General features: G+C 37.9%; 1 protein-coding gene across 3 annotated transcripts in view; it reads left to right on the top strand.

Annotated features, from left to right (window-relative positions):
- CDKAL1 (CDKAL1 threonylcarbamoyladenosine tRNA methylthiotransferase) overlaps positions 1-13,067 on the top strand; it is a gene marked incomplete at its 3' end in the record, with an annotated part of 411,084 nt that overhangs the window by 63,583 nt on the left and 334,434 nt on the right. For all 3 annotated transcript variants that reach the window (XM_080340058.1, XM_080340057.1, XM_080340059.1), the window contains one exon: positions 6,112-6,196. In XM_080340058.1, coding sequence (XP_080196184.1) covers positions 6,112-6,196 — 85 coding nt within the window. The remainder of the gene's footprint in view (positions 1-6,111; positions 6,197-13,067) is intronic.

The raw sequence follows: 13,067 nt of genomic DNA, 5'->3' as shown, positions 1-13,067 counted from the left end.
CAGCCACAGCATCCTGGTCTGGAAGGCTTTGTAAAATCTGTCTGTAGTCCAGTAGTAGCTGCTGTTGGGATGTCTACACACTCAACAATCAATTTACTAAAAATACTCAGTTTCTTAAAAACAGGAAAAACCAGAAAAGCTTACTTGCACAATTAGCTCGGTAATGGAAATAGTAATGGAGAATAAAAACAGCAACTTTACATATTTGCGGTTTAAATTAGGGCAAAAGGCATGATGGGATAATTATTTTTTTTTAATGAAGACCTGTCTGTATTACTGATTTGATAAGCAGCCTGTCTTTCTTTGTGGAGCTTTAAATAAAATGTTCTCGGGATGAACCAAGTTGTTATATTTACATTAATTGTGGACGAAGTAATTTGTTATGAACAGAGTGTCTCAGAAATTCAAGGGGAAAACAGAAGTCATATTGAAATTGAGCTGATAGTTTTATATTTTGCATCTTAATACTCCTGATAACAGGCAAGTGAGACTGTTTTTGATCTGCGAAGTTAATACTTTCATCGTGTGTTTGAATGTTTTCTATCGTTGGTAAGTGTGTGGTAGGTCTTAGGAGGTGGGAACTGATAATGTGGCTCTGAGATTCCAAACCAATGCCATCTGGAAGTTCATGCTAACTTCTGGTTTTGATTTGTAGTTGCGGTTGAGGGAGCAGGCAAGGGGAAGGCACTTGTTTGGAATCTTTTCTTTAAAATGTGTTATATGAAGGTTGATAGTTAACTGTATGTGATTTGAAGTATTGAGAACTAGCACATGGGTAACTTAAGGCAAGGTCTGGAAAGTAAAAAGCAAAAAGAAAAATTTGCCCTCTCCTGTTCGTCCCAACCTGGTTGTGTGTTTTTCCTCTGCCAAGCAAAGCCTATTGTCTAAAACGAAATAACTGAACCTTATCTCCCCAGAGGAAGATGTACCTTCCTTCTGCACTGATGACTCGTGATGTTTCTGAGCTAATATTTATGAAAGAGATTCTTTCTCAATACTTGCTGAGGTCCCTCAGCACCCAGTGGCCCAAGAAATCATTAAATTACCCAGCACCTAATTTCAGTAACCCAGGGTGTAAGAGTGGGTTTCTGTGACACCGGGATGTTGAAAGAAAATGAGAAGTTTGGTAACTTTGTTCTAGTCAAGATGCTGGATGACTTTAGTAATTGGTTTTGAGTTGTCCTCACACTTAGATTTTTGTGTCTTTTGGGTGGAGATGATTCACGTGGAATCCAGTTGTGAGCACATGCTCCACATGCATAACTTGGTATTACTGGGTCTGGTTCTGGAACATAAAATGCCAAGCAGGGGATCAAGGGAAGCGGGCAGAGCTGTTTTGGAAGTGAGAACACAAAGGATGAAGCGATGCTGGAGAGGTCCATAAATGGGAACAGAAGCTAGAATACAGCAGGTGGAAACAGAGAAACTGGGGTATCTGTTGTGCAAGAAAGTCAGAAGGAGCAGAAAATCAGGAAAGGCGAGGAGGAAGACTCACAAATAACTTAGGGGCAGGACAAGGAGAGCTGGAGGAAAAGGCCATGGGAATCCTACTGTGATTATAGAGAGAGATCATCTTTCAGACTGAAGTTACACAGATTGATGTACAGGATTTAGAAGGATGTAATACAAATTATGAGTCATGTTTTTTAAACAAGCTGTGCTGAGCAAATCTGGTAGTGGTTTCAGTGCTGAGAGAAGTGATGCGCTGAAGAGAGTGAAGAAGGGCTGTTCTTTTAGGGCTTCACTGTCTCTGTTTTTTCTTCGTCAGTGCTTGGGGAGAGTTAAAGGAGATGTATTTTGGAGGGGTTTGTAAGAAAAGAAAGTTTTGAAAACAGAGAAGAAAAAAGACTCAAAACACCAAGGCAAAACCAAGTCAATTGTTTAATTTTCAACTGATAGTATTACTACAGTCTTCTTAAGAAGTTATGCTGATTTATGATTTTTAAGATGATAACAAACCCAAAAATGCTAGTTAGAAAAGAATTGTAAATATTGTTTTCCTCTGTAGGTATACTGATGTTTCAGACTCTTGCCTTTTTACCCTCTTAGTATTGCATAATGCAGCCAATTCATGTTTTCCAGAGCTTCCCAATTAAGTTAAGTGTTCAGAAGTTTCCATGACCTTTAGGTTTCTTTGTACTCTATGCTGTTTTGCAGGGACTATGATAGACTTTGTGGTTTACTTCCAGTGTAGCCTTTCTTTTATGGAAAAGATGTCACAATGCAAAAAGGCCATGGTTTTGAGTTGTGTTTTTGAGCACTTAATACAATGCTCATTTGACATGACTTTTTTTTTTTTTTTTCTTTCAAAAAATGTCTTAACGTATAGGAAAATGTTTTAGGAACCTCATAAAAAAATGGTCAGCAGCAAAATATCGTAATTTTAAAATTATCATTAGGCTAAATATATGGAAAAATGAAAGTCAAAGAAAGAAAATCCCCTTCATAGAGAAGTTTGTTGCAGGATATAGAAATGTGCACCTATATCTTGTTTTTACTATTGTAATTGATGTTCACTGTGCTTATGGTTCTTGCTGCAGTTTTGGCTGTAACAGTATGTATGCCTTGCTACAAAGTCCTCTGTAAAGGTTAGATTGTCCTCTTCAGTCAGATCTGTGAGAGTTCCCACATGCAGGCCTCTGCTCTTCACTGAAATTTTGGAGGTTTCTCCAAAACCTTATGGAGGATTCTGAGGATTATGGGCATCAGCCTGCTGAATGAATGAATCCCAGCTTCACTGTGACCTTACAAGGTGGAGGCTGGGGTTGGAAAGGGTGGCAGGTGGAGACCTTCCAATGGGCTGCCTGAGTAGGGACAGCGCTACATTCTTATGATGTTTTCCATCCAGACCTAAATACTCGACATCCACCTGTCTGCCCCTGCAGGCATGTACTTAGAAGCCTGAGCTTATTTGTCGGAGCTGTTTTACTCTGTTGTTGACTACTAGTGACTACTCATGCCAGAACACTGATTAATATATGTGTATATATATCTACATATCTATATATCTCTATATATAATCTGTATAGCCAATCCCTCCAATGCCCTCACCCTGCATAAAGAACCCTTACCCCTCGGTGTTGCTTGATATTTAGTAATTATGAAGCCTCAAGATCATGTTAATACATGCCAACTCCCATCTGGTGTTTTGGTCCATGTTTTTTTCAACATGTCCATCAAGGCCTTGCCTTTAGCATCAGTGCATTAGATGTTCTTTAGGCAAGGACTGCTTGTCCCCACAATGTTGTAAACTTGTGTCATTTCCTGCAACCTGATATAAAAATGCCCTGTGTGTAAGTTTTTTTTTAAACTGAACTTTGCTTGAGAAAATACAGTAGATCAGAGTGAATCTACACCAGTACGTGTAATTCCTTTATGCATGAACATCACAGTAGAAACTAAGAAAATTCAGCTATCATTTTGAAGGGTTGTGGTACGAACTCTTATTAGTAAAAACCTACAAAACATAAATAATTTTTATATGTGTATATGTATATATAAGATAGCGGTACAAGAGAGAATGAAAGTTAATAAAAAGTATTAAAAAATAAATACAAAAGAGAACAGCTAAATATGATAAAACAATGATTCTGTGATTGCTGTGAAGAGAGCACAAGCTTCTGCTTCACTTCAGTGTTTCTTAAATGATTTTTTTATACATAGATTAATGAAACATCATTTCCTGAAACTGCTCAGAAGATTCTGTTCTGCAGAAGACTTTATTCTACACCCTCTGTTCTGCAGAATGTGAAACCTTGGAGGAATGGATTTGAATGTACTTGGGATATATATTTTTTTTTTCCTCTGTGTAAAATATGTGCAAGTGTTGTGGTTATTGTCCCTTAGACTCTCAAGCAGGGAGCTGATCTATTAATAGCCTGGAATCCAAGTTGCTGTATGAAAGGTTCCTGTTGGGTGAGCGTGTAAGGTCTTTCTAAACTTAAATGCGTTAGTTCTTCCAGTGCTGTTTCGAAGGAGGGGGCTTTGCTTTAGCTTCAGGGAGAAGCTTTGTCACGGCAAGGCTGTTGCTTCCTTCACACGTGGACACCACAGCATGGGACTGAAACCAAGCCCAGAATTGCCGTTCTCTGCATAAAGGCCCCTCTCCTCTGAATAAAGACATTTGTCTGTCTATCTCGCTTGAAAATTGTTCTACTCTGCCATGATGTATGGCTGGTACTGGAACTCTTGTCCACACACTTATGATGTCAGCCTCCTGTTAGATAGTACTCTCTGATTCTTGAGTGGGTGTGTTATGGGTGTGGAGCTGAATTTATAAACATTTTGTGCTGCTGAAAGGAATAAGAAATACAAAGTTTTGGCAGTGTTATCGGAAAGCTGTTTTAAAAATGTGTTCGTTGCCATATGTTGTGGATTTAACTAGGCCAAGAGTTCACTCTTTTTCCGATTTTTGAAACTATAACTTTCCTTGCTTTTCTGTGTATAATTCCTAATCAAATTTTTATCTATAGTTGTCTTTCTAACAGTGATATTATGTTCATTAGTCTAAAAATCATGTTTTCATGCAGCCTGGGTTGGAAGGGAGATTCTTTGTCTCATTTCCAGGGTTAGATGTTGGTACATTTGCTTTATATTTAAAATAGATAAAGGTCTGAAGGTTATTTTTGATGACTTCTTTGTAGCCTTTCCCTGTCATGAAAGAGGCCAGTGTTTGATCCAAGTTAATGGTGTAATCTCTGTCAACAAAAATTAGAAACCTTCTGAATGTTTTATTTAATATAGGTATGTCCTTTGGTTGGTGTTGATCTGTTATTTTCATTTTACCTCCTTCCTAATTAAGTGACTAATAGTTATAAAGCATCATTTCTTTGGAGTAGATTGCAATGGAGATGGGAAATATTTTTCTATTTTAGCACTTAAAGTCCTAAGTATGTGTATAGGGGAAAAGGATTTGCATGCTAATGTGGATACATTAATAAGGGCATATGTAAACATGTTCAGATTTTTACAGGCTTCCTTCTGCTTTAGCAGGATGTCAGTTCAAATAAAGCATTCTAAAAATTATGTTTTAACTCTATTCATTTTTCATTGACTTATGTTATTTAAAGATACTTCATTCAATACTTCAACACTCAGGATGTACTGAATAGCAGCAAGAGTGATGCAAATTTTCTTATCCAAACTGATGCAAGCTTTCTGATGAATTCTAGAGCACTGGAATATTTGAGATGGATTATCTTCATTCCATTATTTGAAAAAAGCTGTAACTTCAGAAGAAAAATAACTATGCTAGTAATTCTGTACTGTAGGTCATGTTTTATAGGATTAGAGTTTATATACGTGCTTCTGCAAATAACTCTGGGACTCAGTTCTGTTAACGCATTTAGATATCAGTAGGTTGTGAACAGTCAGAAAGGTTTGGTTCTTGAAGAAAATGACGTACTTATCTGAATTGAGGCAGGTATTCATTGCATGAATATTTTTGTCTGAAAATTGCTGAACTATAATTATACCATAATTAAGATGTAATCTAAACCAGAAATATGCCTGTTTCTTTCCAAATTAGTTACGTTGACTTCATGCTTCATAAATTCTGATCTGTCTCTTCTGTAATAGTAATAAACAACAGAGCTGAAGCAGGGATTTTTAATTATTTTTTTTTTAATTGGTGAAACCTGGTTTTGTTGACCACTTAATTCATTTAAAAAGCACCTCTGTGGATTTTGGTGATCTTTCTGCCTTTGTGTAGGCCAGATCTTACGGGGAGTACGCATTCTTATGAGTAGCGACCATTTTTTCTTGACTTTGGTTTCTGTGATTTGCAACCTAGTGGCATCTCAGCTGATACATGAGAACTGTTCATCCTTCTTTTGCAAAAAAACCACCAACCAATCAACCAACAACAACAACAAAAACCTGTACCATGGAAGTTCTTGTGTGTGGTGTTGTTTTTTTTAACCACAAACCAACAAAGAATGAACAAACAAAGAAACGCTTCCAAGAATTTAAGTGTTTTAAATGTGGAATATAAAGTAATTTTTTAAATAGCCAATTTAGCAATAATGGCTAAGTTTAGTCTTTTTATATATGATATAAAGTAGGAGCTGATGAGTAATTCTTAACACAGATTTGTATCTTTGTGTCTTCTAGACAACTCTGCTGAAGCAGATTTATGGTTGCTGAACAGTTGTACAGTAAAAAATCCTGCTGAGGACCACTTCAGAAACGCAATCAAGTAAGTTGTTTCCCTAAAAACATAACTAATTATTAATGAATATCGTGGGTTTTAATTTTAAAAGCTTCATATTATCAATATAGAAGTAATTCTGTATGTTAGAAGAAAAAAAAAAAAAAAGTGTGCTGAGTTTAAATGTTACAGTCTTGAATTCCCTAGAACGGATTTATAAGGTGCAGTGAATTTTTTTAACTAGCTTTAACTGGCAAATGATTATCAATACACTTATTTAGGAGAACTGCTGATCTGTTTAGGTAGGGGCTTCTATATCACTTTTCAAGACAGTGTTATAATATTCTTCTGAAGAGCTGAATTTTTTCTTTTTTTCTAAGGTGTGAATTATTAGGCTGTTAATTTTTTCCTCTACTTAATTTTACATGATCGGGCCTTTCTAATTAAAAGAGTATCAGGTACATATTTAAAACTACCTATTTCGCTATGTATTACCTTAAAAGATGAACTGATTAGCCTATAATAGAAGTCTTGTGGAGAATGCATTTTATTTCTCTGGTATTTCTATGATTTTGAAAAAAATGATATGATAGCAATTTCTGCCTCTGACTTCTGCAGAAGTGTAGTTGTGATAAGAATATCTGGATAACCTGTACAGTTACAGCTGCCAATATAAATAAATATTGTGGTGAAGATCCTGGAGATTACAGCTTTAGTACCTTTGGTAAACAAGTGTGGCTGTTTATGCAGTCATTCCTTTAGTGTGGTGCTTGGGGGACGGACTGTTTGTTGAAATCCATTTTGGTTAGAAAAATATAGTTCTTGGTGAGCAGCTGGCATGCTCAGGAGGGCAGGGAGGGGAGAGAAGCTGGGTATGACCTGTCTGCCTGCGGTGCTGGAGATACTGACAGCATCCCGTGGCTGGGACCGGGAACAGAATCCGTCTGCGCACAGGATGTGGCACAGCTGAAAGTTTCTCCACCCCTCAGAGGGGCTTCATTTCCTGACTGCTGGTGTTGTGCTCAGTGATGAGACTGGCTTTTTTGGCTCTTTTTTACTTTTGCCAAACAAAAAAAAAGCTGGTTTCAGAATACTTCCAATTAGTGTGTTGGCCAGCAAAACGGATGACAAGATCTTTTTCCCGTTCAGTTGTGGTCATCTTCCTTTTTTACTAATCCTGTGCCAGAATTGATGTGGTGTGGTGTGTGTCCTTTAACCAGCAGAATAAGACTTGGTTAAGAAAGAGGGTCTAACTAAAAGCAAATGACTGAAAATATTTCTTTGAACTTCATGTTTCTGTTGCTGCTCTATTAATGAGCCTGATGTTATTTGTAGCCTGGGTTTATTCCTCTTTTTCATTACTTATCCCTATACTCTTTCTGTTTTGACACATGGGTACCCTGTTTGTTCTTCATTTCCCCTGTGTGCTGAGAATCACTCCTTTCCTGTAGCATCATTCATTCTCTCAGATCATGGCAGTTCCTAATTATGGAGAAGGACAACTTTTCTTGTTGTTTCTGATCATTTTTAATAATGTTCGTTAGACATAGGTGAGAGAACCATACGTGAGTTCTCTTTCATTGGACTTCAAACTGAAAGATTAAACTTCCTCCATCTCAGGAAAGAGCAGCAACAGCTGTATTTGTGTTTTAAAACAGTGAGGAAAGCTTATATCTCTAAAGAACACAACTTTGCTCAAATACATCTAAATTTCTTACAGCAACAAACCCAATGCAGGTGATACAAAACAAACTGCCATTATATCCTATCATAACAGCTTGTTGGTAGCTATGGGGATCTTTGTTTTTCTCAGTTGAGTGACGAATTAAACATGTAGTATGTGGATCGTCAAAGCAAACCTACTCTGAATGGAAAAATTAATACTCAGCACAGTAAGATTCTTTCGAATTAAAAATTTTTCAGGCTGAAAGTGTTACATAGCATCATGAATGTCACATGGGAGGAGTATTTCAGTTTGTTTATTCTCTACCTTCTGCAACAGTTTCTGCTGCATAACTTTCTGTCATGGTTTAACCCCACCTGGAAACTGAGCACCACACAACCACTCGCTCAGTCACTGCTGGTGGGATGAGGGAGAGAATCACAAGAGTAAAGGTGAGAAAACTCATGGGTTGAGATAAAGGTAGTTTAATAAGTCAAGGAAAAGCCATGCACACAAGCAAAGCCAAACAAGGGATTCATTCACCGCTTCCCACGGGCAGGCAGGTGTTCAGCCATGTTCAGGAAAGGCGGGCTCCATCACACATGAAGGTTACTGCGGAAGACAAATGCTGTCACTTTGAGGGCCCTCCCTCCGTCCTTCTTCTTGCCCCAGCTTTAAATACTGAGCATGACGTCATATGGTATGGAATATCCCTTTGGCCAGTTGCAGTCAGCTATCCTGTCTGTGTCCCCTCCCAGCTTGTGCACTTGGCACAGTGTAAGAAGCTGAAAAGTCCTTGACTGTGTGGCAACAGCTAAAACATCAGTGTGTTATCAACACTATTCTAATACTAAATCCAAACCAAAGCACTATACCAGCTACTAGGAAGAAAATTATCCCAGCTGAAACCAGAATGCTTTCTTTGCATATATGACTTCAAAATGCACTGATTCAAACCAGCAGTAGTGTGCTCACAATGGTGATTGAAGAATGACTGTCTGAGAAGCTGATCCCTCACTAATACCGTGTGCCAGACAATGTGTCAGAGCCCAGGTTCTCAAAGTTCAACTGTTTTTGATCTGATATTCTTTTAAAAACAAAACAAAACCACTCCCAAACTGTCCAAACCTTTCCATTGGATGTGTAGAGCTGATACAAGTCAACTGACAGTATAATCTCTGTGCCTTTTTGTGTAGCTCTTAGAAGTAGTCTGCTGCTCTTCTGTATCAATAAAGTTGAAGCTGCTGAGCCAGGGTGACGATGTGGAGGGCAAAGAGTTGCTTAAAGACCATTAACTTGTGGATGGGAATTTAGAGCCTTTCCTGTGCAGATTTAATTCTCAGTTGGTTAATCTTAAAATAAGAGGAATGTTTGAGGAGGGTTTTGGCAGGATCCTACCTTAGGATAAGAGAAGCAGGAGATGATCTGTGGTTTAAATGGCTCCAATTTGCAGCTGTTATGAAATAAGAACATGTTTTTCTGGGAAGGGGGAAGCGGGAGCAGGGGGTACAGGACAGAAAGGAAGACAAGGGCAGAGGAGCTAGTGTGGGTGTATGGTATTACTTGTGCTGTCGATGAGCAGTCACTTATCACATGGCATATGTAGAGATTAATGAATTATGTCTCTTTCTATATCCCTACAGTGCAAAAGTGTAGTATAGGCAGTATTATATACACAGAACCACAGAGTGGCAGAGCTTGTTGGGGACCTCTGGAGACTGTCTTGTTCAACCCTGCTCAAAGCAGGAACATCCAGAGCAGGTTGCCTGAGGGCTGTGTGCAAGTGACTTTTGAGCATCTTCAAGAGACACAAATGCTCTGGGCAACCTGTTCCAGTACTTGACCATCCTTATATTAATATTAAAAAGGAATTGTGTTAGGTTTAAGCTTCATATCTCATATTTCAAATTGTTTGTTGCCTTTTGTGCTGTCACTGGACACTACTGTGAAATATCAGGCTCTGTCATCCTCTGTCTCTCGCATCCTCCTCCTCATCAGGTGTTTGTACACATTGATGGGATTCCTCAGACCCCATTCTTCTCCAGGCTGAACAGTCCCAGCTCTCTCAGCCTCTGCTTGTATGTCAGATGCTCCGCACCTTTGGTTACCTTTGTGGCCCTTCCCTGCACTCCTTCCAGTTTGTCCCTGTCTCACCTGTACTGGGGAGCCCAGCACTGGACCCAGTTCTCCAGGTGTGTCTCACCATGGCTGAGCAGAGGAGAAAAATCCTCTTCCCTCATCTGCTGGAAATTCAGTGCCCAGAGCAGCCCAGGAGGTTGGTGGTGGTCTTTCCCGCAAGGACTCATTGCTGGCTCATGGTCAACTTGGTGTTGACCAGGACCCCCAGGGCCTGTCCTGCCAAGCTGCTTTCCAGCTGGTCAGCCCCAGCCTGGCCTGCTGACTGGGGTTATTCCTCCCCAAGGGCAGGACTTAAATATTTGCTGATAATATTTTCTGAAGTTGACTTTATGTTGTTTTAAAATTTAGGATTTAAAAACACTTTTTTAAAGGTAACCTACAGTCCACACTTTATTCTAACCCTTTTTCCTGATAATGTTTGGGTATTATATCTTTGCTCTGGACCTTATCTTTTGTCAGTGTAACCAACTCATGTATATGTATATAGATGTTTTATAAATAAGTAGTACAAATAATAAAGAATAAGTAAAATATCATAATGTCCTTCCAGATGACATTACTATATTTATTTGGGCGTTTTTGTGATGATGGGTAGTTCTATGATTGTTCACTTCAGGGTATTTCCTTAGTCTTTTTTTTTTTTCAGTGGCAGAAGTTAGTTGACTCATGTTTTCTGCTACCATTTATTTTGTTGAAGAATAGCTTGCTTAAAACTTGGCTGTTAACAACAGCAAGAATAAGCATTCAATAAGTAAGCTACTGATCTCAACTTACATAAACCACACTAAATCTATTAAGTCTGTTTGAAGAGAAATAGGCATGAGAGTGTGTTCTAGAGGAACTCACTTTCTTTAAAATAAAGTTACTCTGTTCTTTGGTGTCACACTTCACTGATCCACGTGTGGTCTGATACTCTTTTTTTTGACTGTTATATCTCAGATATATACCTCTGACAATTCTGAGGCTGCTGCGTGTTTCTGGGTAGCCATCTTCCCCCTTGCATGATCCTTTCCTGACTGCTGAGAACAGTCATTTGTGCATTCAGGGACTTGGACTTTTCTGAAGGAGTTCTCTTGCTGATTGAAGTATTATGGATAGGGACACACAGAAAATCTGATTGAAACAGCTAGGATGGTGCCATTTGGGGACTACGGAATGGTTATGCTGTTGAGGTGTTCATGGTTTGTCTCATGGTTGTGGACTAAGTTTGACCCGCTATAATAATCTTCAACGTTGAAAATAATATGTACAATTAATATATAACATTAACATATACTCTCTTGCATATCTGTTACTGCATTCATTTTAAGGCACACTCTGGTGTGCATTCCACCTTTTCCTTTGTGATAGCTATGGGTTGTGACAGAAATGTGAGGACTTTTCGTGCTGAAGTAGCACTGTGTGGCTTCCGGTTCTCTCCTTGCTTCAGTTTGCACCAGTTCATGAATAAACACTGTATATGGGATCTCGCTTCTATGCTGGAAGGAATATCAAAACCAGCAGAATTTGTTGAAACTGTAGTTTATTGGGACTTTGATCTTAGACCATTCAAATTGTTTAAGGCTCTCAGGACCAAGTGGACTAAGTTAAAGAAGTAAAAATACCTCTGGATGCTACAGAATTTCTGTTCGCTGAGTGCAGTTGTGTTGATGTTGGAGGTTGTTCTTTAAGAAACACAGAAGCTTGGTCAAAGATAAGAGATAAGAACAACTTCCTACTGCTTATTATTTTTGCAAGTGAAAATAACCCTGGAAGACTTTTGCTTTGTTTATTAATACTTGTGAATGTAACTTATATAATGCAGTTTGCAAATTATGAAAAAAAAACAATATCTGACTTTTAAAATGAAATAAAGTGTTACCACTTTCTTTAAAGCAGCTTTAAGCCTTTTGGTTTTCGTAATAAATTTCCAGTGTAAGAGAAGACTATGATTTACACTTGTTTATACAGGAAAGTTTAAGCTGTGAAATACCTCTGGAAACATAAGTCTTTCAAAGCTATTTATTTTATAGATTGTGTTAGCATAAGAAGATCAATTCTATTGCATTTGATCTGAGTGTCATAGCCTTGCTATTCATTGCATTTTATAGAAATCTTACGTTGCCTCACTTTGTGTTTGTGTCAGAGTACAGGACAGCTCTAGGAACTGTAAGCAGGAGTACTGCTATTTTCAGCTGCTCTTGTATTGAAGAAAATTGGGGAAGAGCTGGATTCTCTAAAGTAAAAGTATCTGTGGAACAAGCTTCATTGGGTGGGAGGAAACTTGGCGCTTGATTTTTTTTTATTTTTTTTTTTTTAGGAGAAGTAGGAGAAGTTGCCAATAATATTATTTCTTGCTTAGACCTCCTAAATTAGTCTAGATAACATCAATGAAAATCTATCATTTTGCCACAATGAAAATGCTCACATGCTCACAGATTGAGGAAATGCTTGTATTCAAAAGATATATACTATACGTGCTGTGCAAAAGAAACATTTTCCTCAGATAATATGAGTACTTAGTTTTCGATGGAGGCTATGAATCGGTTAACTAGAATTTTAAGTCACTGTTCTAAAAACAACCAGAGAACCTTATATGACTGCTGCACTTGGGCTTCATCAAAGCCTTTATTGGGATAGATTTGTGCACAATGCTTACATTTCTGCAGTCATGGGAGATCTGTAAAGATCTCAGCAATCACACATCATTAACCAGAATTAATTCTAAAATTAGTTCTGTAGCATGAGTCATTCAGTTTAATAAATAAATAAAATTTCTTAGAAAGCACTTGAATCTTTGATATAAAGTGTACAAATTAGTTAGTTGAAAACACTGAATACTTTTCTTGTGTGTATTTTAAAATTCAGAATTTTTCTGGGAAAAATTTCCTAGAAGGTTTTTCAACTTCAGTATTTGATATTTCTGTTTTCATATCGTTATGCTCATCCGTATTGCAAAACACTTCAATCAATTTTATCTTTATATTTATGTTCATTTTACTAGTTAACATTTCTCAGCTTGAGCAATAGCAGTTTCACAGTTAAATAGTTGGTTAAGCTTTACTGTGGAGCATAGTGTTGCGCTCTCTGGCTTAGAAATGCTGCAGAAGGATGTTATATGCTTAGAACAAAAATGTT

Source organism: Nesoenas mayeri (assembly GCF_963082525.1).
Source record: "Nesoenas mayeri genome assembly, chromosome: 2".
Classification (NCBI taxonomy): Eukaryota; Metazoa; Chordata; class Aves; order Columbiformes; family Columbidae; genus Nesoenas; species Nesoenas mayeri.
Note: the sequence above shows the minus strand (reverse complement) of the source record. Positions and strands in the feature narration are given on the sequence as shown.